General features: G+C 39.4%; 1 protein-coding gene across 6 annotated transcripts in view; it reads left to right on the top strand.

Moving 5' to 3' along the window:
- The first annotated feature begins 12,766 nt into the window (after positions 1-12,766).
- TMA16 (translation machinery associated 16 homolog) overlaps positions 12,767-26,242 on the top strand; it is a 46,536-nt gene continuing 33,060 nt past the window's right edge. For 5 of the 6 annotated variants that reach the window (XR_013351137.1, XR_013351138.1, XR_013351139.1 and 2 more), the window contains exons 1-2: positions 12,791-12,949; positions 25,956-26,068. Coding sequence is in view for 3 of the 6 variants with exons in the window: in XM_077846557.1 (XP_077702683.1) it covers positions 12,947-12,949; positions 25,956-26,068 (116 nt within the window). In the remaining 3 variants the exon portion in view is untranslated. Of the gene's footprint in view, positions 12,950-25,955; positions 26,069-26,242 lie in introns of all 6 variants that reach the window. The other variant, XM_077846558.1, reaches the window with a different exon arrangement.

The following is a 26,242-nucleotide window of genomic DNA, read 5'->3' on the forward strand; positions in this document are numbered from 1 at the left end:
ACGTGGCAAGGCTATGCCAACAAAGACTTGCTCAGAGCAACTGAGAATTCTGGCTCTGAGTCATAGATGGAGGTACAAGGCCTTATTTAACTAAAAGTTTCAGGAAGAACAAATCTGCTCAGTGGGAGAGTATCTAGTACTGCGATGTTCCCAGTAGACCCTAAAAGTACTGTAACTGTTACTATGAGTGACTTTTAATCCAAAGCTACTTAGATTCGTTATAAAGCTAAATCTGTGTCATTGAGCTCTTCTAGCAGTTCATGATCACCGTGCGTCATCAGAAAAACAAAAACACGATGATACATCCTTTTTCATGGTTGCAGTGGCAACCAACTTGATACTTGAGCAATAGTGCTTAACTTTGACTTGACATCAAAATCCCAACGTAGGGAACAGCAACGACAACAAAATAATGCTTGGGTTCCCCCTCAAGATAAGTAATTTGAATTTATGGGACTAGAGTCTGGGAAGCAATATATTTTTAAATGCACTTGTTGATTCTAATATTTAGTCAGTTAAGAACAGATAAACTGTTCTTAAATTGGACTTAGATGGATTTAGGACTGGTGGTTCTATATTGGTTGTAGTATAAAATCATCTGGGGAATTTTTTTTTTTTTTTTTTGAAAACTCTCATGTCTCTGCTGCATTTCAAACAAATCAGAAATTCTGGGTGATGGATACAGGTATCATTAATTTGAAAAGCTTCCGAAATCATTTCAAAATACAATCAGGCTATAAACAACTAACTCAGTGTTGTCCTGCTACTTTTCATATGTCTCTTACATTATATCTCAGGAAAATATTTTAAATGTTATTTGCCACTTGAACTAATTGTATCATTTTAATTTCTAAGGATACATATTAGAGTAGACCATCATGGTATGATGTTAACTAGATCTTAAGATTTGTTGAAGGAATGTTGGATTTGGAAAAGTCCTGAAGGTCATCTTGGATTCGTTACTCCCCATGCTCCTTGTAAATTAATGTTTGTTTATCTTTTTTAGACAAATAAAGGAAGAGAATGTAAAAACATTTGATTAGAGCTGATGGTAAATATGGGAATTAGAGAAAAAAAGTATTCACAGCATCATAATAGCACATTGCTAGGGGGTAACAAGAAAGCAGTTAATGTAAACAAAGGTAACTCACCATTATTTTGGCTGAGGAGAGCTCTAATAAATCCAAATAATTCATAAACAACATAGCATAAAAATGATCTATGAGACAGTGTTCACATGAAAAAAGCATGGGAGATTTAGAAACTACTTAACATTTCAAGTTCCCCAATTTTTCCATTCATTTAAAGTATTGCACAACTATTTCCCAAAGTATTAAATGGAAAGTTATTAACACTAGTATAGGTCAATTTTTGTTAAGAATGTAGTCTTGGAGATTTATTGCGGTAGATAGTGAATTTTCCCTTGTCATTCAATGAGACTGCAGATTTTTCATACTATGTAGAAAATAATATTTTATAAATTATCTGTGAAACATTTTTAAGTGTTCTGAGATTTTTTGAGGGAAGTCTGGAAAGTTATATATAAATTATTAATATTTCTTTAAGCATTGAAATCCTTTAAAATATGTTTTAAAATATACAATTGAAAATAACCATACAAATATAAAGTATACATAATTTGATTATGTAAAAACACCCAATGTGTCTGTGAATTCAGTCAAATAATTCAGTCAAGTAAATCAAGAAATGATACCATGTTCTGTTTTCTCCATTTAGAAGAGGCTACTCTTGACAAAAATCCTGTCAAAAAAATTTAAGCCAACATATTAAAAATTTAGTTGTCTTGGAAAAAGCCCATCACTCATTTTACAGGTCATTTTGTAAGTTTTCTCCAAAATAGAAATTATTAATCTTGGCTTATTCACACAAAGTAGGGATTTACTTACTTTACTTACAAGTGCCTGAATTAGGAGGTACCTGGGTTAGGAAGTATCGTAAATAGTATATGAGCGCTGGAAGTAAACTAAGAGGGTTGGAGTGGTATATGACAAACTGGAGAATATAAGCCCACTAAAGACATTGAAAATTGAAAAAATTAAAAAAAAAAGAAAGAAAATTGAAAAAATTGTGAACATTTTATTTGGTTGGACAAAAAACCCCACAGAAACCGAAAAACCTGTCTTCAAGCTGCTGGTTTTGACCTCTGACTTAAGGTCTGTTAAAAAATAAATAAAATGTATTGTTTCTCTTTGTTTAAATTTTCCATTACAACTTTTTTTCTCATAGTACGGAAAAGTATTTGTTGTAGTGCATGCTTCAAATGAAAATGAAACCTAGCAGGATCACTCATACAGATAGCTCTGGAGGGAAAATGTGAGCAGCAGGAACTGCTAAGTACACTTTCTACTGGACTGCAGTAGAGAAAATAAAACATACATGCAGGTTACTTAGGTGTCTACACTGATTTGTGAAAATAACATTTTTGCAATGTGAGAGTGAATTATTATTTAGAGGTTAGAAACATTGGCTTTTCACTTACACCTTCCCTGAACTGTTGAATTTTGTTAAAATGGAATTATATAAAAGAAAGGCACACATGCTGACTTCATCTTTTCTCTTCCATTGTTTGAATTTGTTTAGTTTAGTAGGCTGACTATGGAGCAAGAGAGGAAGATTCTTGGTGCTCTACTTTCTTGAATTATTGCTTTGAAAATTATGACAGATATTTTTATTGCCTATCATACTTTTCCCATAGTTTAGAGGGTTCTTATTTAGGGGAGGTGGGGACAGGCAGTAACATATTCAGGAAAGTAAAGAGGAAGTGCTTCTCAGATGAATAAGTTCTGGGACTGTATCAGACAGCACAGTGTTTCCTATTGAAAGTTGCTGAGAGAGTAGATTTTAAAAGTTCACAGCACACAGAAAAATATAACTAGGTGCAGTGAAAGATATGTTAACTAATCTTATTGTGCTAATAACTTCACATTATATACACTTTATTAAATTATTACATAGTATGCCTTAAACTTACAAATTTTATTTGTCAATTTTACTTCAATAAAGCTGAGGGGGAAAAGTACTTCTCTGGTAAGCCTATTATCTCTGTCTCTTTTTTTCACTGATTTCTATTCTGCTGTTTGAAATAACTAATTTACTATTATTATTATTATTATTATTAAATGGTGTACATTTTACAGTGCTAGATTTTACTTTGTTAAAGCCTTTAGAATGTTGGACTCTATCAGGCAGCTTGGTGATCTTAAGAATTTTAAGTGTATTAAGGCAGATAGATATAAAGTATGCTTCACTCTGGTGTTAGTTTAGCTCACACACAAGTGTAGCCTCTCTGAGGTTTCTCCGCCGAATGCCCTGAGTGTCATCATGGACTCTCCACTGCGGCTGGTCAAGACTCAGATGTGTCTCAGCACAATGTGAGCTCTGGGAACGGTTTGATTTATTGCTCCCAAGTTGTCACTTGCCTGTCCTTGTAGAAGTCTACCTTGCACAAGGATACATCTTTGAAGATTCTAGAGGTCTTTGGGTTGGCATGTTCCTTCTTGTAAGCAATCTCATTCCAAAATTCTAGCCAATTGGCCCTCCGGAGTTCTGGTCTCCCTTCCCTTGCCTCTACCGAACTGCCTTGCTCTGTGTGAGACACCCTTCCCTGTAACGCTGTCTGGAACGTGCCTCCAGGAAGATGATATGGCTCACCTCAGTTATGTCTTTTTAGGGATGACTGTCTTGTGTTGTCTGTTTTCCAGTCTATGGAAACTTGCATAGTTTGTCTAGTTTTCTAGTTGTTTATGGCTAGAGGGTCTCATTCCAGTTACTCTATCAGAGCCTCAACTGGTATTTGAACATATTTTGAATGTTAGTACCTTATAAGGAACAGATATTCTCTGGGTAACAACAGTCCAAGCTACACCATTTTCTACTGTCTTCCATATAGTGACATTACCACTCTGACCCCAGAAGACTTTGGAGTTTGGGATTCCTATCTGTACTAATTATTGCTAACCTTTTCAGTGTCATTTAAAAAATATGTCCCCCAAAGCTCAGTCTAATAAAATCTTCTTTTTAAGAACTTTGAAAAAAAAATCCCTATGTTATGGTCAGCTGAATTTTCCAGAGAGAGATTTAGAATTGCTCTGTTAAACACACACACACACACACACACACACACAAAGTTTGCATTTGAATAGCTGTGAAACTCTAAAATACATCAAATATATCTACCTTTCTTCTTATAAAGGGTCCATGAAACATTAACCTTTTCTTTGGTGACTAATGGCCATCATTATAAACATAAACACTGGTTATTATACTTTATTGAAATTCAATCAAAGAAATCATAATAGCTATTGAGAATGATTCTTGAAGATTATTTCAGTATCTTGTTTAGAATAAGTGTTCAATTTTTATTACTGTATTGTAGAATATTTTCCAGGTTGTATGGCTATGGTAACAAAACAACCACACAAGAAAGGAAGTAGCAGTAGCTCAAGTAAGATTTAAGTTTGTTTCTTCTCCACATAAATATTCGGAAGATGGTGGAAGGTCCAGTCTTGCCAGGTAGCTCTGTTCAATGTTTTTTTTTTTTAAGATTTATTTATTTATTATTTATTTTTTTTTAAAGATTTTATTTATTTATTCATGATAGTCACACAGAAGGAGACAGAGAGGCAGAGACACAGGCAGAGGGAGAAGCAGGCTCCATGCCGGGAGCCCGACGTGGGACTCGATCCCGGGACTCCAGGATTGCCCCCTGGGCCAAAGGCAGGCACCAAACCGCTGAGGCACCCAGGGATCCCTATGTTCAATGGGTTTTAAGGAGTCCCACATTCTTTGTTTTTGTCTTATCCAGTCATTCTTTCAGGTAATGCCTCATCTGCAAAGTTGAAAGTGGAAACTGTCCTGTCCACTTCCTCCTCCCATAGGAAAGAACAACAACAAAAAAAGAAAGAAGGAAGGCAATCAATTTCTTTTCTAGGAGGTGTCCCAGAAATTATTAATTTTACTTCTCATATTCCATTGGTGAAAACTTACCTGCTAGACATACCCAACAGTACGGGATATTGGGAAATGCAGCTTCATAGCCATTGCTCTGTCAAAACTTAGGGTAAGAGGTTAAAATACTAAGACAAAAGGAAGAACCAGTACTGGTAGACAATTCACAAGGTCTACCACATATTAATATTTAACTTTGGCTGCGCTGTGTACATAATCTTATAATGCTGTTGATTTACATGTGTCTTCACGCTCAAAACAATCTTTGACACAATATTTTTTTAAAGATTTTATTTATTTATTTATGACAGAGAGAGAGAGAGAGAGGCAGAGACACAGGCAGAGAGAGAAGCAGGCTCCATGCAGGGAGCCCGATGTGGGACTCGATCCCGGGTCTCCAGGATCACACCCCATGCCGAAGGCAGTGCTAAACCACTGAGCCACCGGGGCTGCCCTGAAACAATATTTTTTATGCTTAAGAACCAAAGCAGATTTTTTTTTTGCTATCTAAAATTTATTCATTTCTTATTGCATACTTGATAGATAACAAGCTTATGCAATGCTCTATAGATGATCCAAAGATGTTCTGGTCTCCAGATACTGGACTTAAATCTAAGAGACAAGACAGACGGCACACACATAATTATAGTAAGTGCTTATGGGTGCCAAGTGTAAAACCAGGGCCAAGGAATACTCTCAGCCATCAACCAGGAAAGGCACCATGGAAGAGGAAATTTTTTGACGTATACTTCGTAGAATGAGTAGAATCTTGGTTAGTGTAAATAAGAGAGGAAATGAACAAAGTTATGAGAGCAGAAAAGAGAATTACTAATCCCACAGGAAGAAAAGATTTATGCTGAGAAACGGTGAGGGGGGAAACAAGAAGCCTGCCTTTGAAAAGACCTTGAAACAAAGCCAAGTGAATAGTTTCTTAGTCTTCCTTTGTTCTCTTGCTCTTGGGTTAAGGGTGTTATAATAGAAAGATTTTCATCATCTGAATGTCTTGATCATGGGAGTGCTTTAGAAAATTGCTTCGGTAGTGTTAGGAAAGATGGAGCTGGAAAAAAAAATTGTAGGGAAGGTACAGCTATTGCAATAGTGCACAAGTCAGTTAATAGAGGACTTAGGTAGGGAGTTCTTTGTATTGGTAGCTCCAGAAAAAATATACATGGTATATTAAGATTAAATTTAGATTTAGAAGATTAAATTTAATGCAAGCAAGTAGAATTAGAGAACAAGAAGTGGAGGAAGCAGTGGATCTGCTTTGGTGAGTGTTTGATGGGTCTACTCTAACAGAATGGCTTAAACAAGAAATTTACTGTCTCAGAGCTCGGAAACTAGAAGTCCAAAATCAATGTGTGACTAGGGTTAAGTCCTCTGAGAACTGGGAGGCAAGGATCTACTCCAGTTTTCTCTCCTTGGCTTGTAGATGGGGGTCTTCTCCCTGTAGCTTTTCACATTCTATTCCTTCTACACATGTCTGGGTCCGAATTCCTCCTTTCTCTAAAGACAGATACTAGTTATATTGGGTTAGGGCCCACCTAAATTATTTTGTTCTAACTTGAACACTTCTGGACAATCTTCAAATAAGATCACACTCTGAGGTAGGAGTTAGCACTCCTACATATCTTTTTTTGGGGGTGGTGGTGCAGAATTCTATCCATAACAGTTGTATTGTGGCAGCATAATTCCAATATCCTCATGCCATCCTCTGTGTGTGTGTGTGTGTGTCATGTGCGAATTAATCTTCTTCTCAGGGATGAGTCATTTTGAATTAGAGGCCCACCCTTCTTCACTAGTGATCTCATCTTACCAAATACACCTGTGTTGGCCCTAAGTCCCAATAAGGTCATATTCTGAGGTAGTAGAGGTTAGGATCTGCACACTTGAAGCCCAAGGTTGATTACTAGCCCTTTTATTTTGTTTGCGTTAACACATCTCTAATGACACCACAATCTTTGATCCCCTTGATCCTTAAATTCAACTTTTCTCATTTTTTTTAATTGGAAAAAGGTTATAAAATACATTATTTTCAAAATTCAAACACTGTAGAATAAACAATTTTATTTTCTGAGTAACGTCAACTTCAATATTAATCTCATAAACGATGAACAGTTTATTGTGTATCCTTCCAGATATTTTCTAAACATGAATAAGAATATATACAACATTTTCCTGCATAGGCACATATGGATTTCAATCATTTATTAAAACAGCAGCAAAAAAATTGTTTGTTAAATATTTACTGTAGCAAGTTCAAGGATAAGACCAGGAGATGATAGCACAGTAAGTGCTTTATTTGGCAGGAGCTTTGACAGATTTGCATTGGGAGGGGAGTCCTTCAGCTCATGACTTCTTCCAAAGGGAATGGTGAAGGTCACCACCTGGAGTGGGGAGAGGTGTATTAGGGAAAGGGTTTGGAGAAGGGGCTGTGTGTCTATGTGATATCAATCACCAGCTGGTGGGGAGACTCTAAGTCCAAGAATTCTGAAGGGATTTACAGCCTCAGGATTTATCTTACTTATGACTAACAGATTTCTGGTGATGGTTGGGTATGCAAAACAAGAAGGCTCGAAATAGCTAAAAATCTCCCTTTTTGAACTATAATTCAAACAACTGGATGCATAAAAATTTGAATTTGGTACCACTAGGCTTTTGAGTTACCAGGTCCCAGACTGCTGTGAAGGTGAAAACAAAAAAGATCCATATACAGGGTCCATCTTTAAACCATTTACATAACAACTAACTCCCTATTGAAAGACATTTTATAATTTCTCCCCAACACTGTCACAAACAGGTCAAGAGAAAAATTATAGCACGTATAACAAAAGGCCAATTGTACTAATATAATCAGCACTTCTAAAAATAAGTAGGATGAAATGATAAAGTAGCACAGTCTACTCCAAAATCAACCCCGAAAAAATGATAGAAACAGGAAAGAATTGGCAGTTGAAGTAGAATCACAACTGAGAAATCCCAAGGAGGATGGGAGGAGGATGGGGACTAGCAAATGATGGGGCGGGAGGCAGGCAGAGAACATAGCAGTCGCCTGGTAGGAGGACATCCGTGGCAGGTGGGGGAGGATCTGGAGAGGGTGTAATTGTAGCTCCTGTCTCTCCTACTTCACCTTAGTCATGTGGAACATCACTGGCCTCCCAGCATCATGAGGCACTAGCAGAGAAGACGGAGCCCAGCTAAAATAAGGAGCCGATGAGGACAGGCGCAGGAATGTCGGGTCGATGCCCTCGGACCTTGGTGCCTCCTGCTCTCCTGTCAGCAAAAGTTCTGCTGTCCCTGGAGCTCTCTTCTGTGGAACCAAACTCAATTTTCCAAGGACATAGTTGAGAGTTTAACTTTCAGCACTTCCCCAGTACACATAAGAGGAGAGGAGAGCTGATTCGATCGGTGAAATGTGGTATCACAGGTTCAAGGAAAAGCCATACCTGAGGAGTACAACTGCTTGAAAAGAATGTTGAAAAAAATAATTAAACAACACATGCTGGATAAAGCACACTTTTTGGAACCAATAATCTTAAATAAGCACAATATATATTGAAAAGAGTTGAGGAAGGATATGGTAACAAAAAGGATAAGAAATTACTTTAAAAACAAATGATATAGGGACCCCTGGTTGGCTCAGCTGTTGAACATCTGCCTTCGGCTCAAGGCATGATCCTCGGGTCCCCGGGAATGAGTCCCACGTTTGGCTCCCTGCATGGAGCCTGCTTCTCCCTCTGCCTGTGTCTCTGCCTCTCTCTCTCTCACTGTCTGCCTATCATAAATAAACTAAAAAATAAAAATAAAAAAAATCTTTAAAAAAAGAAAAAACAAATGATATATGATATATATATGCCATGTGAAAAATAAGAGTTGAAATGAAGAGGACAATAGATGGAATATATAGCAGGATGATTATAGCAAAGAACAAAGACATAAACTGAAAGATCAAATCAGGAACTCACCCAGGGGCAGTAAAAATTAATAGAGATAGAGAATATAAAAGAAGGGCTAGAGGATCCAGAGAATAGAATTATCAACATTCAATTCAATTTCCCAACATCCATTCAATTTCCCATAAAAGGAAATTGAAAGATCCATAGCGTACCCATATATATTAGGAAATACCAAAACCTTGTCACACTATAGCGAAATTGAAGAGCAAAGGCAACAGAAATTATTAGAAGATTCCCTACAGAAAAGTAAGCCACTCACTCACAAAAGAACAAAAAATTAGATCAACATGAGACTTCTTATCAGTAGTACCAGATTCAAGAGACAATGGGGTAATATATTCACACTTAAAAATTTGTTAACACCTCTTGCAGTGAAAGTATAGCTTACAAACAAAAATGTGCATAAAACATAAATGTGGCACATAAAGAAAAATTGTAAAGCAAACACCAAGATAACCACCACTGAGGTTTTGAAAGATCACTGGCCACTTAAGAAAATATCTGTGAAAAATGCAGAGTAGCTCATTTAGCCTACTTTTGAACTTTTCATAAATGGAATTTTACTGGATGCATCATTTTGTCTATAATTTTTACGCTATAATTAGAAATTTATCCATGTTTAACCATAGCTGTAATTTGCTCATTTCATTGTTCCGTGGAATTTGCCACAGATTATTTTTCTATCCTTTTGTTAAGGAACAATTAGTTTTTTTTTTCTAGTTTGGGTTATTATGAGCAATTCTCATAATATTTTATGTGTATTTTGTATGTATATCCTGAGATACATATGCCCACGGTCCTGGGGTATGTGTTTGGGAATGACAATGCAGGGGTAGGGGATGTACACGTCTCAACTTTTTAGATATTGCCAGAGTGGTTTTCCAAAATGGCTAAACAAAAGCTTTCTCTTGAGGTCAGGAATAAGACAATGATGCCCACCGTCACCACTACTAACCCACATTTTTAACATATTAAGGAAGTGCTGTTCTATCCCTATTTGTATATATTTATAAAATCTAAGAAATCTGAACCTGTAATTTTAATATGGGAAGATATTTGAGTAACAATTTTTTTAAAATGATAATGAGACTATTCAAGTTTTCTATTCTTCTGTATCCATTTCGATAGGTTATATTATTTTCTAAGAACTTGTCTGTTTTATTTATTTGGCCATAATATCCTTTTATGCATTTTTATGCATGCATAATCTGAAGTAATGCCACCTTGTTTTAATTCTGATATTGGTTAATTGTATCTTTTCCAATTTTTTGAGTGAGCATGCAGGAATGTATCAACTTTACTGTTCTTTGAATTTCTTCTGTTGTTCCTTTTCTGGCCCTTTGATATGTATTAGTTCATTAATTTTCAGCCTTTCTTCTCTAGTGTTTATGCTGAGGCTGTAGTACTTATACTGAAAGAGCTAATTACTGCTTCAGATATATCTCACAAATTTGGATATGTAGTATTTTGTTATTGTTCAGCCCAAAATATTTTTTATTAAGATTTTATTTATTCATGAATAACACAGAGAAAGAGCCAGAGATATAGGCAGAGGGAGAAGCAGACTGGATCCCAGGATCCTAGGATCATGACCTGAGCCAAAGGCAGTCAGTCACTCCAACCACTGAGCCACCCAGGAACCCTAACCCAAAATATTCTCTAATATCCATTATGGTTTTTTCTTTGACATATGACTTACTTGGAAGTATTATTCTTAATTTTTAAGTATATGGGAATTGTCTAGCTATCTTGTAGATTTCTAGTTTTATTGCATGGTGGTTAGAGAACACATTCTGTAGGATTTCAATCCTTTCAAATTTGCTTAGACTTGCTTTCTGGCCCAATATTTGATAATTTTGATAACTATATAATATATGTTTGAAAACGTATGTGTTCCTGCAAGCACTGGAAGCAATATTCCGAATAGATCCATTAGTTCAAATTATGTTGCGGTCAAGTCTTTCAAATCATTGTCAGTATTTTATCAACTTGTTCAATTAATTAGTGAAAAAAGGTAATTTCCCCACAAAGCAATTTGTTTTTCTACTACTCCTTGAGATTTTATCAGGCTTTCCATTTTACATGTGGGGCTATGGTATTAGGTAACTATAAATTTAAAATGGAAAATTTCATCATTAAAAAGTGACCTGGAAGCATCATAATACTTTTTCCTGTTTCGTAGAACGTTCATATATTTGTACTAATATTCTTTCGGCTACTATTTGCTTAGCATATGTCTTTCCATTTGATTTTTTAATTGTCCTGTTTCCTTATATTTTAGAGGTATCTCTCAAAACCAGGATACAGTCGTGTGTCTTAAATCCAACATGAAATATTTGTTTTTTAATTGGGAGCAGTTGGTCCATAATTATTTGTTATACGACCGTTTGAACCAGCCTATGGCTCTGGTCCGGCTGGGTGGGCACAAGGCGGGGTTTAGGGGATCCCCGGGTGGCTCAGCGGTTTAGCGACGCCTTCAGCCCAGGGCGTGACCTGGGTCCCGGGATCGAGTCCCGCGTCGGGCTCCGCATGGCGCCTGCTCCTCCCTCTGCCTGTGTCTCTGCCTCTCTCTCTATGTCTATGATGAATAAAATAATAAAATAAATAAAATAAATAAAATAAAATAAATAAAATAATAAATAAAATAATAAATAAAATAAAATAGATTAAAATAAAATAAAATAAAAAATAAAATAAAATATAAAATAAAATAAATAAAATAAAAAATAAATGAAATAAAATAAAATAAAATAAAATAAATAAAATAAAATCTTTAAAAGGCGGGGTTTACATTCTCCGGGGTTGGGGGTCCCGCATTCCTACAGGAGCGGGCCTCGGGGCCTGACCAGGGTGGGGGGCGCCCTAGGCCCTAAGCAGGTCATGGGGGGTCGGGGGGGGGGGCGTGCAGCGCAGGGTGGAGTTAGCCCAGGCCCAGGGGGTTTCTGTTAAATTCCTTGGCCCCACAGTTACTGGGTGGCGGGTGCGTCGCACTGGGAGGGGAGGAGAGGAGACCCATTCCGCTCATCACGCTGGTGCATATACACCTTGAATTAGGGCCAAATCTTGGTCATCATCGTTATTTTTAGGCTTACTTTGTAGAACTCACTTTTGCATTTGCTACATATTTTTTTGTTTGTTTGTTTGTTTTACAGGTGGCGCCCGAACAGCGACACGGAGCTACGGAGTAATTTGCACCGGAGGTCTTGCCCGTAGCCAGTGCGACTTAAGGATTGAGACTGAACGGGGGAAATTTTCAAAATCCAAATTAAAATGAGGGGGGGGGGGCAATGAGCCTCTCAGGATGGCCGGGGTCCCCGGGCGGCCCCTCCCCCAGGAAACCCCAAGGACGGCGCCTCGCGCCTGGGCACGGGTCCTGGGGCTGCGAGTCCCGGTGGAGTCCAGGTGGCCGCACCCAGGTGTGCACCCAGGTGCCCGGGCCGCGCAGCCGCACGCCGCTGCTCCTCCTTGAGCCAACTCGGGCTTAAACCCGCTTCCATCTGGGCCTGGAGTCGTGCACCTCCCGTCCGGTTCTCGCACCGCAGGCCCGAGGATGCAGCCGCGGTCCCCGGGCCTCCGCGTCGGGTCAACCTTCACCGCCCGCCGGGGACCGCCCACCTCGCCGCGCCGGAAGCTGTGCCGCGGGGCTGCGCACCGGCCGGAAGTCGCCGGGCACCCGCACGCGGACCCCGGGAGCCCCTGGCCGGGGGCGTCGCACGTCGGCGAGTTCTGCTCAAACGCCAGGCCTCACCCTGGACGCGGGCCCCGCTCGCCCTCCGGCCCCGGGGGGGGGGTCCCTGCCGTGTGGGGGGGTCGCAAGCCCCCCGGCCTAGGCCTGGGAAGTCCAAACACGGGCTCAAAAAGACACGGCGCGGGCTCCCGGGGACGTTTCAGAGGCTCGCACTTGCCCCGCCCCTTCCGGCCGCGCCGCCCGGCTTCCGCGGCCAGCGCGTGTGTGGAGGCCTCGTCTTCCCCCGAGCGGTCGCGGTCGGCGGTGGCTCCCGCGGGGCCGCGAGGACGGCAGCGGCATGGTGGGCCCCCGAGCTCTCCGGCGGGCTCCCGTCGGCCGCGGGCGGGGGGGGGGCGGGCTCGGGGTGCTGCGGCGCGGGAAGGGGCCGACGGGCCGGCCCGGTGGGTCAGCGGCGGGGGGGGGGGGGTGTGCGCGGAGGGAGAGTCGCGCCTGCCTCTCCGTGCTCCTCAGCGACGTGGGGCGCGGGGGGCGGGGGAGAAGGTCGGGGAGCTGGGAAGGCGCCGCCGCCCCCGGGCCCGCCCCCACGCCCTCCTTCCTCCGGACACTCCGACTGTCCTGCCGTGTTTTAGGAGGAATCGAGTGTGTGGTGACGCGGGAGGGTTCGTAGTATGGAGGTCGCTGGGGGAGGCGGGAGGGTTCGTAGTAAGGAGCTCGCTGGGGGACGCGGGAGGGTTCGTGGTAAAGGCGGTCGCTGGGGGACGCGGGAAGGTTCGTAGTAAGGAGGTCGCTGGGGGACGCGGGAGGGTTCGTAGTAAGGAGCTCGCTGGGGGAGGCGGGAGGGTTCGTAGTAAAGGCGGTCGCTGGGGGACGCGGGAGGGTTCGTAGTAAGGAGGTCGCTGGGGGACGCGGGAGGGTTCGTAGTAAGGAGCTCGCTGGGGGAGGCGGGAGGGTTCGTAGTAAGGATCTTGTCCATCCGTTGTCGCTCCAAGGAAGAAAACTCTGAAACCCTCTGGTGTTTCCTTTCCATGAACCTGCAACGTTCAGGAGCCCCTCGGGCTCTGGATCAGCATCTGGATCCCGTATTTAGGATTCCCTTGCTTAAAATTACCCCTTACGTTATGTTGCAAATACGATGGTTTCTTCTTTTTTGGTTTCTGCCTTTTTTTTTTTTTTTTTAAACTTAGACTTCATTAGAATAGTCCTTAGAATGATTCCTGACGAGGACACTGTTTGATTTTTTTAGGATACAGTTTGATGAATATTTATTTTCAACCAGTTTTTATTTATTTATTTTTAAATATTTTATTTATTTATTCCTGAGAGAGAGAGAGAGAGAGAGAGGCAGAGACCCAGGCCAGGCCGAGGCAGCAGCAGGCGCCACGCAGGGAGTCGGACGCGGGACTCGATCCCGGGACCCCGGGTCACGCCCTGTCCCGAAGGCGATGCTGAACCGCTGAGCTCCACCAGTTTTTCGTAAAAGCAACAATGTGAAGAAGCTTGTGGTCACGAAAGGCCTCGTCCCCCGCTGCTCTGCCCTCCTGCGGTGCGCCGGTCACTTTGCTGCCCCGGGTGCCCGCGTCCCTGCGGCCTCTGCTCTGGGTCCTCCCCGAGCGCGAGGATTCGGCCCAGGGGCTCCCTGCTCCCTGCTCCCTGCGCCGCCGCCGCCTGGCCCCCGGGGTACGGAGCGGCCCCGAGGCAGTGCCACTGGGTCGGTTGGCACTTGGCTGCAGTTGCCCCGGGCCGCGTGGTGGGGGGAGCGCCTTGTCCCACGAAGCGGAGGGGGCCTGGGAGTCTGTTGTCCTGGCAAATTCCCGCCCTTCGGTTTCCTGGTACACGACCCGTGGCTCTGCTCTGGGCGCCCTTGAGGTTAAAGCAGCTCAGCTTGGCCCTGGAGGTTCTCCCTACTTACTCATTCATTCATTTCTCCATCTTTTTATATCGGCTGCTCTAAACGTCTCAGTACAGTTTGGAGTGTGGTTATGGAGTCCCAGAGGACCGAGTTTGACACCTGGCTCTGCTAAAATTTGGTCTTGGTGAACTTACCGCCTCCAGGCCTCAGTTGTCCTACCTGTTAGAGGGGGATGATCCCAGGAGGTGCCTCGTAGACCTGCCAGGGAAAATCCAGTGGAAGCCACTAAGCCCAGCGTCTAGCACTTAGTAAATACAGTAATAGTAGTAAATGGTTAGCCGTGGAGCTTGTAGTTGTCTAGTCTTGTTACTTTTATTTCTTATTCCCTCTGGGAACTTTTCAAATTCCTGTTTCTTTGTTATACCAAAACTTGATTCAACTAATGTGAACAGTCTTTTCAAACTAATTCATCCCACCCAGTACTTCTTTATTCTGCATGGCAAAAAGTTTTTAGCATATTAAAAGTTTTTAGTTTGGTGTGTACTATGCCACAAGGCACTCCCATATATTCTTTTTTTAATATAATCTCATTATTATAAAGTTTAAGTGTGCTTATTTTCCTCCCTAGTTAGATTATAAAACGTTTGAAAGTATGCCATCCTCCTCACTCGATTTACCTTGACATGTAACTGAGGGCATTAAGTGTTCCTTGACCTCCCTGCATATTCCTTAATGACAAGAATTTCGTGCTGTTGGACTCACCTATAAATGCAATCTGTAAATTACTAAATTGTGGTGCTGGTGGTGGTTTTAAATTTAAATTTTTTGATTCAATTAAAATTTTTTTCCTAGCCGCATTGAGATGTAATTGGCTTAGAACATTGTATAAGTTTAAGACGTACAGTGTATGATTTGATATATAGTGAAATGACTTCCACAATGAGCTTAGGTAATAATACATCATCTCACGTAGCTGCCACTTTTAGCAACTTTCAAGTGTATAGGACAGTATCGTTAGCTGCAGTAATCATCTTGTATGTTTGATCTCAAGAACTTTACTCATAACTAGAAGTTTGTGACCACCTTGAAACATTTTCCCCAACCCCAGCCCTTGGCCACCACCAGCTTACTTCCTGTTTTTTAGATTCCACATATATGTAAGATCATACAACATTTGTCTTTTTCTGTGTGACTTACCTCCCAGCATAATGCTTTAGGTTTTGTCCATATTGTTGCAAATAATAGGATTTCCTTTTTTATGGCTGATTGATATTCCATTGTGTAGGTATATATATATATATATATATATATATATATATATATATATGTATTTTTTTTTTTTTTCTTTATTCACTCATTTGTTTAAAGGCACTTAGGTTGTTCCATGTCTTGGCTCTGATAAATAAGGTTTCAGTAAAGAGAGGTGCAGATACCTCTTCAGTGATTTTGTTTCCTTGGATAGATACCCAGGAGTGGAATTGCTGGATCAGATATTCGTTCTATTTTTAATTTTTTGAGGAACCTCTCTGCTGTTTTCCATAGTGGCTGTATCAGTTTTCATTCCCACCAATAGTGCGTAAGTGTTCCACTAATCCCATCCTCTCCACCACTTGTGGTCTCTCTTTTTGATAACAACCAATCTACCGGATGTGAGTTGATATCTTACAGGGGTTCTGATTTGCATTCGCTGATGATTAGTGATTGGACACCCTTTTATGTACCTGTTGGCCATTTATATATCTTCTTTGGGAAAATACGCTTTGCCCATTGTTAAATCTGATTATTGGTTTGTTTTGCTACTGAAATGTATGAATTTCTTATTTATTTTGGGTACTGACTTCTTATCAGAGACAGTTTATAAATATTTTCTCCCATAGAGAAAGGTGCCTTTTATTTATTTTATTTTATTTATTTATTTTTTTGAGAAAGGTGCCTTTTTTTTTTTTTTTTTAATTTTTATTTATTTATGATAGTCACACAGAGAGAGAGAGAGAGAGAGAGGCAGAGACACAGGCAGAGGGAGAAGCAGGCTCCATGCAGGGAGCCCGACGTGGGATTCGATCCCGGGTCTCCAGGATCGCGCCCTGGGCCAAAGGCAGGCGCTAAACCGCTGCGCCACCCAGGGATCCCGAGAAAGGTGCCTTTTAATTTTGTTGATTGTTTCTTTTGCTGTGGAGAAGCCTTTTAGTTTGATGTAGTTGCTCTTTATTTTGGGTTTGTTGCTTGAGCTTTTGGTTTCATATCCAAAAAAATATCATTGCCAAGGTCGATGTCAGAGCTTTTCCCCTATGTTTCCTTCTAGAAGTCTTATGGTTTTAGGCTTTACATTTAAATATTTAATCTACTTCGAGTTAATTTTTGTGAGTGATGTGAGGTAGGGTTCAATTTCTTTCTTCTACATATGAGTATAGTTTTCCCAACATCATTTATGGAAGACTGTCATTTTGCCATTGAGTGTTCTTGGCCATATATGTATGCATGGGCTTATTTCTGGACTCTCAATTCTGTTCCATTGGTGTATGTGTCTGTTACTTCGCCTCAATCTTAAAGAGATTACCTGCTGACTTGCTCTTGAGAGTAAAAGTAAGGACATGTGTTAATGAAAAGCAACCTAGTATACAGCCTCTTTTTGGAACAATGCTGTATGTGCATGGTTTAAAAAAAATCAGATGGTAAAAAATGTTTGTACATGAAAAGTATATTAAATTCGTATTACTGTTGTGAAAAATTAACACTAATGTAATGGCTTAAAACAGTACAGATTCATTTACCGTTGCGTATCTGGAGATCAGGAGTCTAAAAGTGAGTTTTATTCTTCTGCTAAAATCAAGTGTTGACAGGACTCTTCTCTTTAAGAGGCTCTTCCTCTAGGGAAGGCCACAACCCCTTCTCTTGATAATGATTCTCCTTCCTCCTCGTTATAAGGACCCCATTGGGCCCATGTGGATAATCAGGGTTAATCTCCCAAGTCTCAAGATCTTTGATCACATTTCCAATGTCCCCTTTGCCCTGAATGATCAATTATTTACAAGTCTGTGGAATTGAGGCATGGATGTCTTTGGAAGGGAGGTCAGATTTCCTACCTACCACAAGTTTTCCTCCAACTCTGTTAACTTAATGCTTCAGTTCGCCTGAGAAACAGTGACCGTTAACAGTTTTTTTAGCCATTTGGATATTTCATATGCATGTACCAGCATATATATATATATATATATCCTCTAACTCCCCTTTTTATACTAGACACACTTATGCCCCTTGCTTGTTTTCTCTTAGCTTTTTTTTTTTTTTTTTTTTTTTAAGATTTTAATTTATTTATTCATTAGAGACACACAGAAAGAGGCAGAGACACCGGCAGAGGGAGAAGCAGGCTCCTCATGGGGAACCTGATGTGGGACTCGTCCTTGGAAATCCTCATCTAAGGTTCATGCCGAGTCAAAGGCAGACTCTCAACCACTGAGCCATCCAGGCATCCCTGATACCCTAATTTTAGAGATCTATGTGAGTTCTGCCTCTTGGGTTTTTTTTTTTTTTAAAGATTTTATTTATTTATTCATGAGAGAGACAGAGAGAGAGAGAGAGAGAGGGAGAGACACAGGCAGAGGGAGAAGGAGGCTCCATGCAGGGAGCCCAACGTGGGACTCGATCCCGGGACCCCAGGATCACACCCTGGGCCGAAGGTGATGCTAAACCGCTGAGCCACCCAGGCTGCCCGCCTCTTGGGTTTTTTTTTTTTTTTTTACAACTAATAACCCATTGTTTGCTTTTACTTCAATTTGTTTAACCAGATCTCTGATGGATACTTAGGCTGATTCCATGCTTTTCTTTTACTACTGCAAACACTGCCGCATTGATTATTCTTATGTTTTTTGGTACATGTGTGAATATGTACCTCTATAATAAATTAATAGAAATAGAATTCCTTGGTCAAAAGACGTGTGGTTTTTATCTTGATAAGGTCTATCAAATTGTACTCCAGAAGGAGGGCATTTATTCATGAGACTGCTTATTTATGAGACCACTAACTCACCCACGTTCTCGGTAATGCAGTGTTGATAATTTTTAAAATCTTTTCTAGTCTTATATACTAGAAATTCTATTTTATTATAGTTTTAATTTATATTTCTCTTAAGGTAGACCACATGTCTTTTCAATATTTTAAAAACATTTGTATTTATCTTTCTGTGACTTGTTTGTATTCTTTTTCCTGTTTTTATTTTGGGTTGTAGGTCTTTTTTTTTAATTTTTTTCTTTTTTTTAAATTTTTATTTATTTATGATAGTCACAGAGAGAGAGAGAGGCAGAGACACAGGCAGAGGGAGAAGCAGGCTCCATGCACTGGGACCCCGACGTGGGATTCGATCCCGCGTCTCCAGGATCGCGCCCTGGGTCGAAGGCAGGCACCAAACCACTGCGCCACCCAGGGATCCCCTGTAGGTCTTTTTCTTAATGATTTTATAAGTGTCCATTATATTGTAGGTGCTCATCAAATACATGTATTTCATCCGAGCTTAGTTCTAGTCTGTTTTCTTACTCTTTTACTGAGGAGAATCTTATTTCCAGTGGCTTTGAGGTACCACCTATATCCTCAGGTCGTCCCTAATTTACATCTTTAGCAGAGATCTTTTTTCTAAGTGCCAGACTAGTATTTATCTCTACTTTACTTAACTGTTGCTCAGGCTTCTTGAACTAATGTCTAAAAGTTAATTCTTGATGCCCCTTGTCTCCATGTGCCATTTCTATCCTAATGGTAATTGGTGATTCTGACCATGTGGTTGCTTGTCTTGCAAACTTGGGGAGGCATCCCTAACTCTCCTCCCTTTCCCTAGTCCTCCATATTCATGTCCTGTCATTGTATTTCAAATGTTGCCATTTCTTTCACACCTTCACTGTCACCATACTTAGGCCACTTGACTGTTCAGCTCTTCTTAATGGCCTCCGTACTACTAGTAGTCTCACTCTTTACCTCCTTCCAAACTGTTCTTTGTACAAGCATCTTGTGTCATCTTTTTTTTTTAAACAAATAGATCTCAGGTTATTTCTTCAGGGAGGCTTTTCTTGATTTCCAAAAATTAGGCCCACCTATTATATAGTTTCAGTGAGGATCCTCTACTTTCTGGCCATTTTTCTGGACTTTTAAGTAAAGTATATAGTTATTTACAAGATAACTAGATTGTAAGCTCCATGAGGGCAAGTCCATGTTCTGATGCTGATCCTGGAACCTTAGTTCCTATTCTAGTACCTGGTAATATGTGCTCAGTGATTCTTTAAAAAAAAAAAAAAAAAAAAAAACTAATCTAGCTCAAGATACAAGTGTAAAAAGTGGTAGCAGAGAATATGGGAGAAAGGTTAATTCTGACTAGGTATTTGTAGGTAAGTCTGGAAATAAAAGAAGTTGAACTTGATGTTAGATTTTTTTACATGAAAGATAAAATTGAAACCTGCATGAGAGAATTATTAAGATATTCTTAAGGAGAGCAGTGTGTATGAATTATTAAAATTATTTTTATCTGAGATAATTCACACTTTTGATAATTCACACTTTTAAAGACCATTTTTAATGTTTTTAATTCACAGGTAGTTTAATGTACAGTGGGTGCTTAGCGAGTGTTTACTTGGGGCATCATCTTTTTTTTTTTTTTTTTTTTTTTTACTTCTTTCAGAGTATTATTTACAGCCTGATATGACGTGTTTATAGTCGTTAAGGAGCCACTGTTGAGAAGTGTAAATGACTTTGTAAATGTTAAATGACTGGTCAACACAGTATAATATTAGGTGCTACATGGCAAATACCACCAAAGGAGAAAGGTTCTCAGGCCCAAAGGAGTTTTTCTTGGGTACTTTAAGGAGGAGATAAATTTTAATTTGAAATGGCCCTTGAGAATTGGATAGGGTTTAGAAAGGATTATGTGCTGAACCATTAAGTTCCTACTGGAAGCCCTAACTAATGGTTGGTCATTGGTGTCATATTTATCTGTAAAGCAAGGAAAATGCTCTGGATTTCTTCATGGTATATTCACTGCCAAAATAAAGAGCAGCTTCTCTTAATTAATCCATCTCATTTTCATCATGTCATTAGTGTTGAGTGACTTAGTATTATCATATTTTGAAATTTATTTTGGTGTTTAAAATGTTACACTATAAGCTTTCTCAGTTTTAGGTATGACTTTTTTTTAAGTATTTGTATACCTTTATGTACTCTAAATGTGTTTGGTGTAATAATCATTTTTCTAGGTTTCTAGTTACACTGGGTAGTCTAAATGGCATTTCTGTCTTTTGTTGAGCCTGGATTCTTTGATGACCTTTGTGGTCTTTTAGAAAACGTTCCTTAAAAAAAAAGAAAGAAAAAATTCCTTTTTGTTTATGATTTTAACAGGAATATTTGAAGCATATTGCCCCTGAAATACCTTTCTATTCTTTTTTTTTTGTTTGAATAAACTGTTTATGTGTTTTCTTCTGTTCCTCTCAATTACAAGTCCAAATAAATTTTCTGAAGTAATTCCTAAAGATTGTAGGAAGGAGCTACTTTTAATATTACTCTCTGACTGGAATATTTTTGTGGTGCCAGAAACTTTTCAAAGTAAGCGTAGTTACTCAAAACAGTGCCTTAGTTATGCTTTGGAATGGAAATGCTGTTTTTGTCTTTTTTTTTTTAAGATTTAATTCATTTATTTATTAATGAGAGACAGAGAGAGAGAAAAGACCAAAGACAGAGCTGATCATGAGCAACCGTGAAGGCCAGAGTTTTTTCTAGTCAGGCAAAGGGGCTACATTTGTAGTGACATTAGGCTTTAGCCATCGTTCCATTCAGTCCTTGGTTTCCCCTGCACTGTGCTAGCGTTCTTCAACTTGGGCATCCAGATATTTGACTCAAATCATTTTCTTTATTTTTAAAGATTTTATTTATTTATTCATGAGAGACAGAGAGAGAGAAGCAGGCTCCATGCGGGGAGCCCGACGTGGGACTCAATTCTGGGTCTCCAGGATCAGGCTGAAGGCTGAAGGCTGAAGGCTGTGCTAAACCGCTGAGCCCCCAGGCTGCCCTTGTATTTTTCAAAGTTGAAACATATTTTTTTTTTTAAGGATTTATTTATTTATTTATTCATGATAGACATAGAGAGAAAGAGAGAGAGAGAGACAGAGACACAGGCAGAGGGAGAAGCAGGCTCCATGCACCGGGAGCCCAACGTGGGATTCGATCCCGGGACTCCAGGATCGCGCCCTGGGCCAAAGGCAGGCGCCAAACCGCTGAGCCACCCAGGGATCCCCTCAAAGTTGAAACATATTAATCTTCTATAGAAAATACACCTCAGACTCTTTCCTCCACCCCTAGTTTTATATGTTTACATTCTGCACTATTCTATGAATTATTAGTTGCTCTACAAATAAATTTGGAGAACCCCTGACTGATAGAGATTAATTGCTTTTCAGTTAAGAGATATTAACTGATTTTTAACTTTTCAGTTAAGACATTTTTAATACGTTAACATTTTGATAAGGTTTTACTGCAGTTTTTCCCTATTGAAATATTTCTTTTTTATTTTAATATATTGAAAAACATGAACATGTTTTAACATTTAGCAAGTTGTACATACTGCTGTGCCTTATTATATATTTATACCCTGCCCTGAGGCAACCTTTTCATGAATAATACAAGGAACCACAAACTACACCTGAATCAGAATATAAGTTCAATTTCTTTGTTTCTTCTTTGTACTGAGTCTGGGAGGTTCTTAAACGGAGACTTCTAAAAGTGATGAGAACATTATCATACTCCGAGGCTATGAAACTATTTCTTTTTCTAAAGAAAGTTTTTATTGAATCTTTAAAGGAAGTTTTTTATAGACTTGGACATACTGCTAAAACAATGTTATACCTCTGTAACTTTAGCTGTTAAGTTTTAGCAGTATCAGTAACTTTTTCTTGGGGGTTCTGTGACCTTTTTCTTTTCTTTTTTAAAGCATTTTATTTGTTAGGATATGTGGAAGAAAGTTACCTTTCCAAAGAGTAAAACTTTGCTTTATTATTATTATTTTGTCTTCATTAGTTATCTTTTTCTTTATTCATTTGTAAGAGGCAACTCCTTGCCCATTCAAGTTTCATCATGAGATTGCAGCAAAATTCAATCATAGCTTGAGACTCCACTTATATTTCTATTCTCTTGCTTTTTCCACCACATCTGTAGTTGGTTCCTTCTTCTGGGTGAAGTCTTGAAACCCTTGAAGTCATTCATGAGGGTTGGAATCAACTTCTTCCAAACTCCTGTTCATGTTATATTTTGGCCTCTTCCCATGAATCATGAATGTTCTTCATGGCTTCTAGAATGGTGAATCATTTTCTGAAGGCTTTCAAGAATTTATTTTGCCCAGATTCGTAGAGGAATCACTGTATATGGCAGCTGTAGCCTTATAAGATGTATTTCTTTAATAAGATCTGAATGTCAGAATCTCCTTGATCCATGAGCTACACAGAATGGATGCAGGCATGAAAACAATATTAATCTCATTGTTTCCATCAGAGCTCTTGGGCCACCAGGTACCTTGTTAGTGAAAAGTCGTATTTTAAAATGAATCTTTTTTTCTTAGCAGTAGGTCTTAACATTGGGCTTAAAATGCTCAGTAAACCATGTTATAAGCAGATGTATGTTTCATTTATAGAGCACAAGCAGAGTGATTTCCCATAATTCTTCAGGGCTATAGGATTTTTGGGAATGATAAATGAACATTGGTTTCAGCTTAAAGTTACCAGCTGTATTAGCCCCTAACAAGAGACTCTGTCTGTCATCAGAAGTTTTGAAGCCGGGCTTTGACTTCTTTCTAGTTATGAATGTTCTAGATGGCATCTTCCAGTAGGAGGATGTTTTGTGTACATTGAAAATGTACATTAAAGCTCTTTATAATAACTTGCAGCTTCTACATCAGATTTTTCTGGATAACTTGCTGCAGCTTCTACATCAGCATTTGCTGCTTCACTTTGCACTTTTATGTTATGAAGATGGCTTCTTTCCTTAAACCTCATGAACCAACCTCTGCTGGCTTCAAACTTTTTCTGCAGCTTCCTCACCTCTCTTGGCCTTCACAGAATTGAAAAGAGGTAGGCCTTTCTCTGGGTTAGGCCTTGGCTCAAGGGAATGTTGTGGCTGGTTGGATCTATCCAGAGCACTCAAAACTTTGTCTTTATCAGTATTAAAGGTATTCTGCTTTCTTATCATTCCTTGTTCGCTGAAATAGTACTTTAAATTTCCTTCAAGAACTTTTCCTTTGTGCTCACAACAGGTCTGGCTTTTTGGCCTGTCTCAGCTTTGGACACGCCTTCCTCACCAAGCTTAGTTGTTTCTAGCTTTTTATTTAAAGTGGGAGATATATGACTCTTGCTTTCACTTGAACAGTAGAGACCGTTGTAGGGTTAGTATTTGGTGTAATTTCTATGTTGTTCTGTCTCAGGAAATAGACCTGAGAAGAGGGTGATAAATGGGAGAATGGTCAGTGAGAACAGTCAGGACACACACAGCATTTACTGATGAAGTTTGCTTATTATATAGGCACAGTTGATGGTGCTCCAAACAATTACAAGAATAACATTAACTGATCACAGACCACCATGACCCATCTAACAATAATAATGATAAGGAAATATTGTAAGAATTACTGAAATGCAACACAGAGACATGCAGTGAACAGATGCTGATGGAAAAATGGTGCCGATAGACCTGCTCCCTGCAGGGTTGCCACAAACCTTGTTTGTAAACCAACAAAACCAAACCCCCACAATATCTGCAAAGCACAGTAAAACAAAGCATGCCTGTACTGTTGTGTGATGATTTCATAGTATTCTATACCTGTAACCATCTTCCAGTGCCATTCTTGCCATTCTGGGTTTCAGAGTTGGAGTTATCTTGGTCAGGTTTATCAAGAAGTGAGCAGTGAATATTTGTTGGTGTATTTCAGTGAATATTTTCTGAAGGAATGAATACATGTGTGAATGAGGAATTGGTCATTTTAATTCTGCAGGAAGTTTTACAGAGGAGTGACTTTGAGTTGTATTTTATGAAAGAACTAGAAAGGGAAAGGATTTTGCAGGCAGAAGTAACAAGTGCAGTCTCCAGAAATTATGAAATAGCAAAGTGTGTTCTGGAAATGGAGGAGAAGTTCAGTAAGAATGGGATGAAGGGTGTTTTGAAGAATGAAAATAATGCTGGAGAAGTAGGTTGGGGATAGATTGTTTTCCACATGAAGGAGTTGGGACCTATGTGTGAGCTCGTTAGCAGTGGAGAAGGATTTTACTAGATAAATACTGCAGAAAAGTAAGCTCTGAGACTTCCATGAAAAAAGAATTAGCAGTGAGAATCTAAAGGCCATCCTAATCATGAAAAACCATGAGGCTGAATTAAGGCATTGACAATAGTTTTGAAGAGAAGATTCTAGGAACACTTGACCTTTTTGAGGATTAGGTATATTAGAGACTGCCAGCTGTCCCCAGATAGACTTTTTCTTTTATAATTTTTTTTTTTTTTCTGAGAATAACAATTAAACTTACTATTCTCCCTTACGTAACCCACTGATTAAATTTTGGTCAATGGATGTAAACAGAAGACTCCAACTTCAGAGATCTTGCTCTTAAAGGAAAAGGGTATGCCTTTTGATTTTCTTTTCTACTTCTCACTGGCTGGAGTGTAGACTTGGTATTAAGTCATCTTGAACTATATAGATACATAGGAGGTTGTAGCTTAAGAATGGTAGGTGGAAGGAGCCTGGATCTCTGGGGACTTTGTGAAGCAGAACCTCATACTCCTGCTTTTTACAGGAGAGAACTAAACTTTATCAGGTTACAGTATTATTATTTCAGGGTTCTATTAGAGGAAGCCAGATCTAATTCCAAAATAAAAACAGGTGTGATAAAACATAGAAGTATGTAGGAATAAAGAATTATCTGAATGTCTAGTTCAATGGACTGAATGAATTATGACCTTCTTAGCTAGCATAAGGTTTGAATGGGAAAATAGTACGTTCTTTTTTGGATGTGCTGATTTCGAGATGCCTTCTATTATTTCCTCTTGTTTTTCTATGAACCCAAGTTTGATTTTGCTTGATTCAGTGCCCACTCTGTTCCATGTGCAACCTTTACAGTCAGGCTCCCATGAACATCATGTGTTCCTTCTATCTCCCCAACTTTTTTTTTTAACTGTGACACAAATTTTTAACTCTCTCCTCACCTCCTTACCTACACTTGGTTGAAGAGCTGGGTTTATTGACCTTTTCTCTGCCGTTCTTTTTCTTATATCACTCAAGAGTAGTTCTGAATATATCGTTGCTGTATGACAATGGAAATACATACTGTTCCAGTCATTTAACAGCTCTTATTTATCTCTTGATAAATAGTAGTGTTTCTGGCTTATGGTATTTCTTATATTACTGTTTTTTAAATTTATTTCTAAAGACAATTTTTTGACAAACCTTTTACATATCTGACTATGTATGTCATATATTTTCTTATGTTTTAGCCTAAAGCCCCAAAGGGAAAAACTGTAGGACGTGAAAAAAAAGTCATCCATCCATATAGTAGAAAAGCAGCTCAAATTACAAGAGAGGTCCACAAACAAGAAAAAAAGGAAAAGTAAGTTTTTTTTTTTATCATTTGTATTGTGCATTGGTGTAAAGCCCATTTATGCATTTATCTTTAATTAGTATTCCCTTCTTTCTTTAACAAATGTTAAGTATGTTCTGTGCACTGAAGGTAAAACAGCAAACAAGGATTCAGTTCTTGTAGAGCTTACCTGAAGCAGAAACA

The sequence above is a fragment of the Canis aureus genome, chromosome 13, assembly GCF_053574225.1.
Source record: "Canis aureus isolate CA01 chromosome 13, VMU_Caureus_v.1.0, whole genome shotgun sequence".
NCBI lineage: Eukaryota > Metazoa > Chordata > Mammalia > Carnivora > Canidae > Canis > Canis aureus.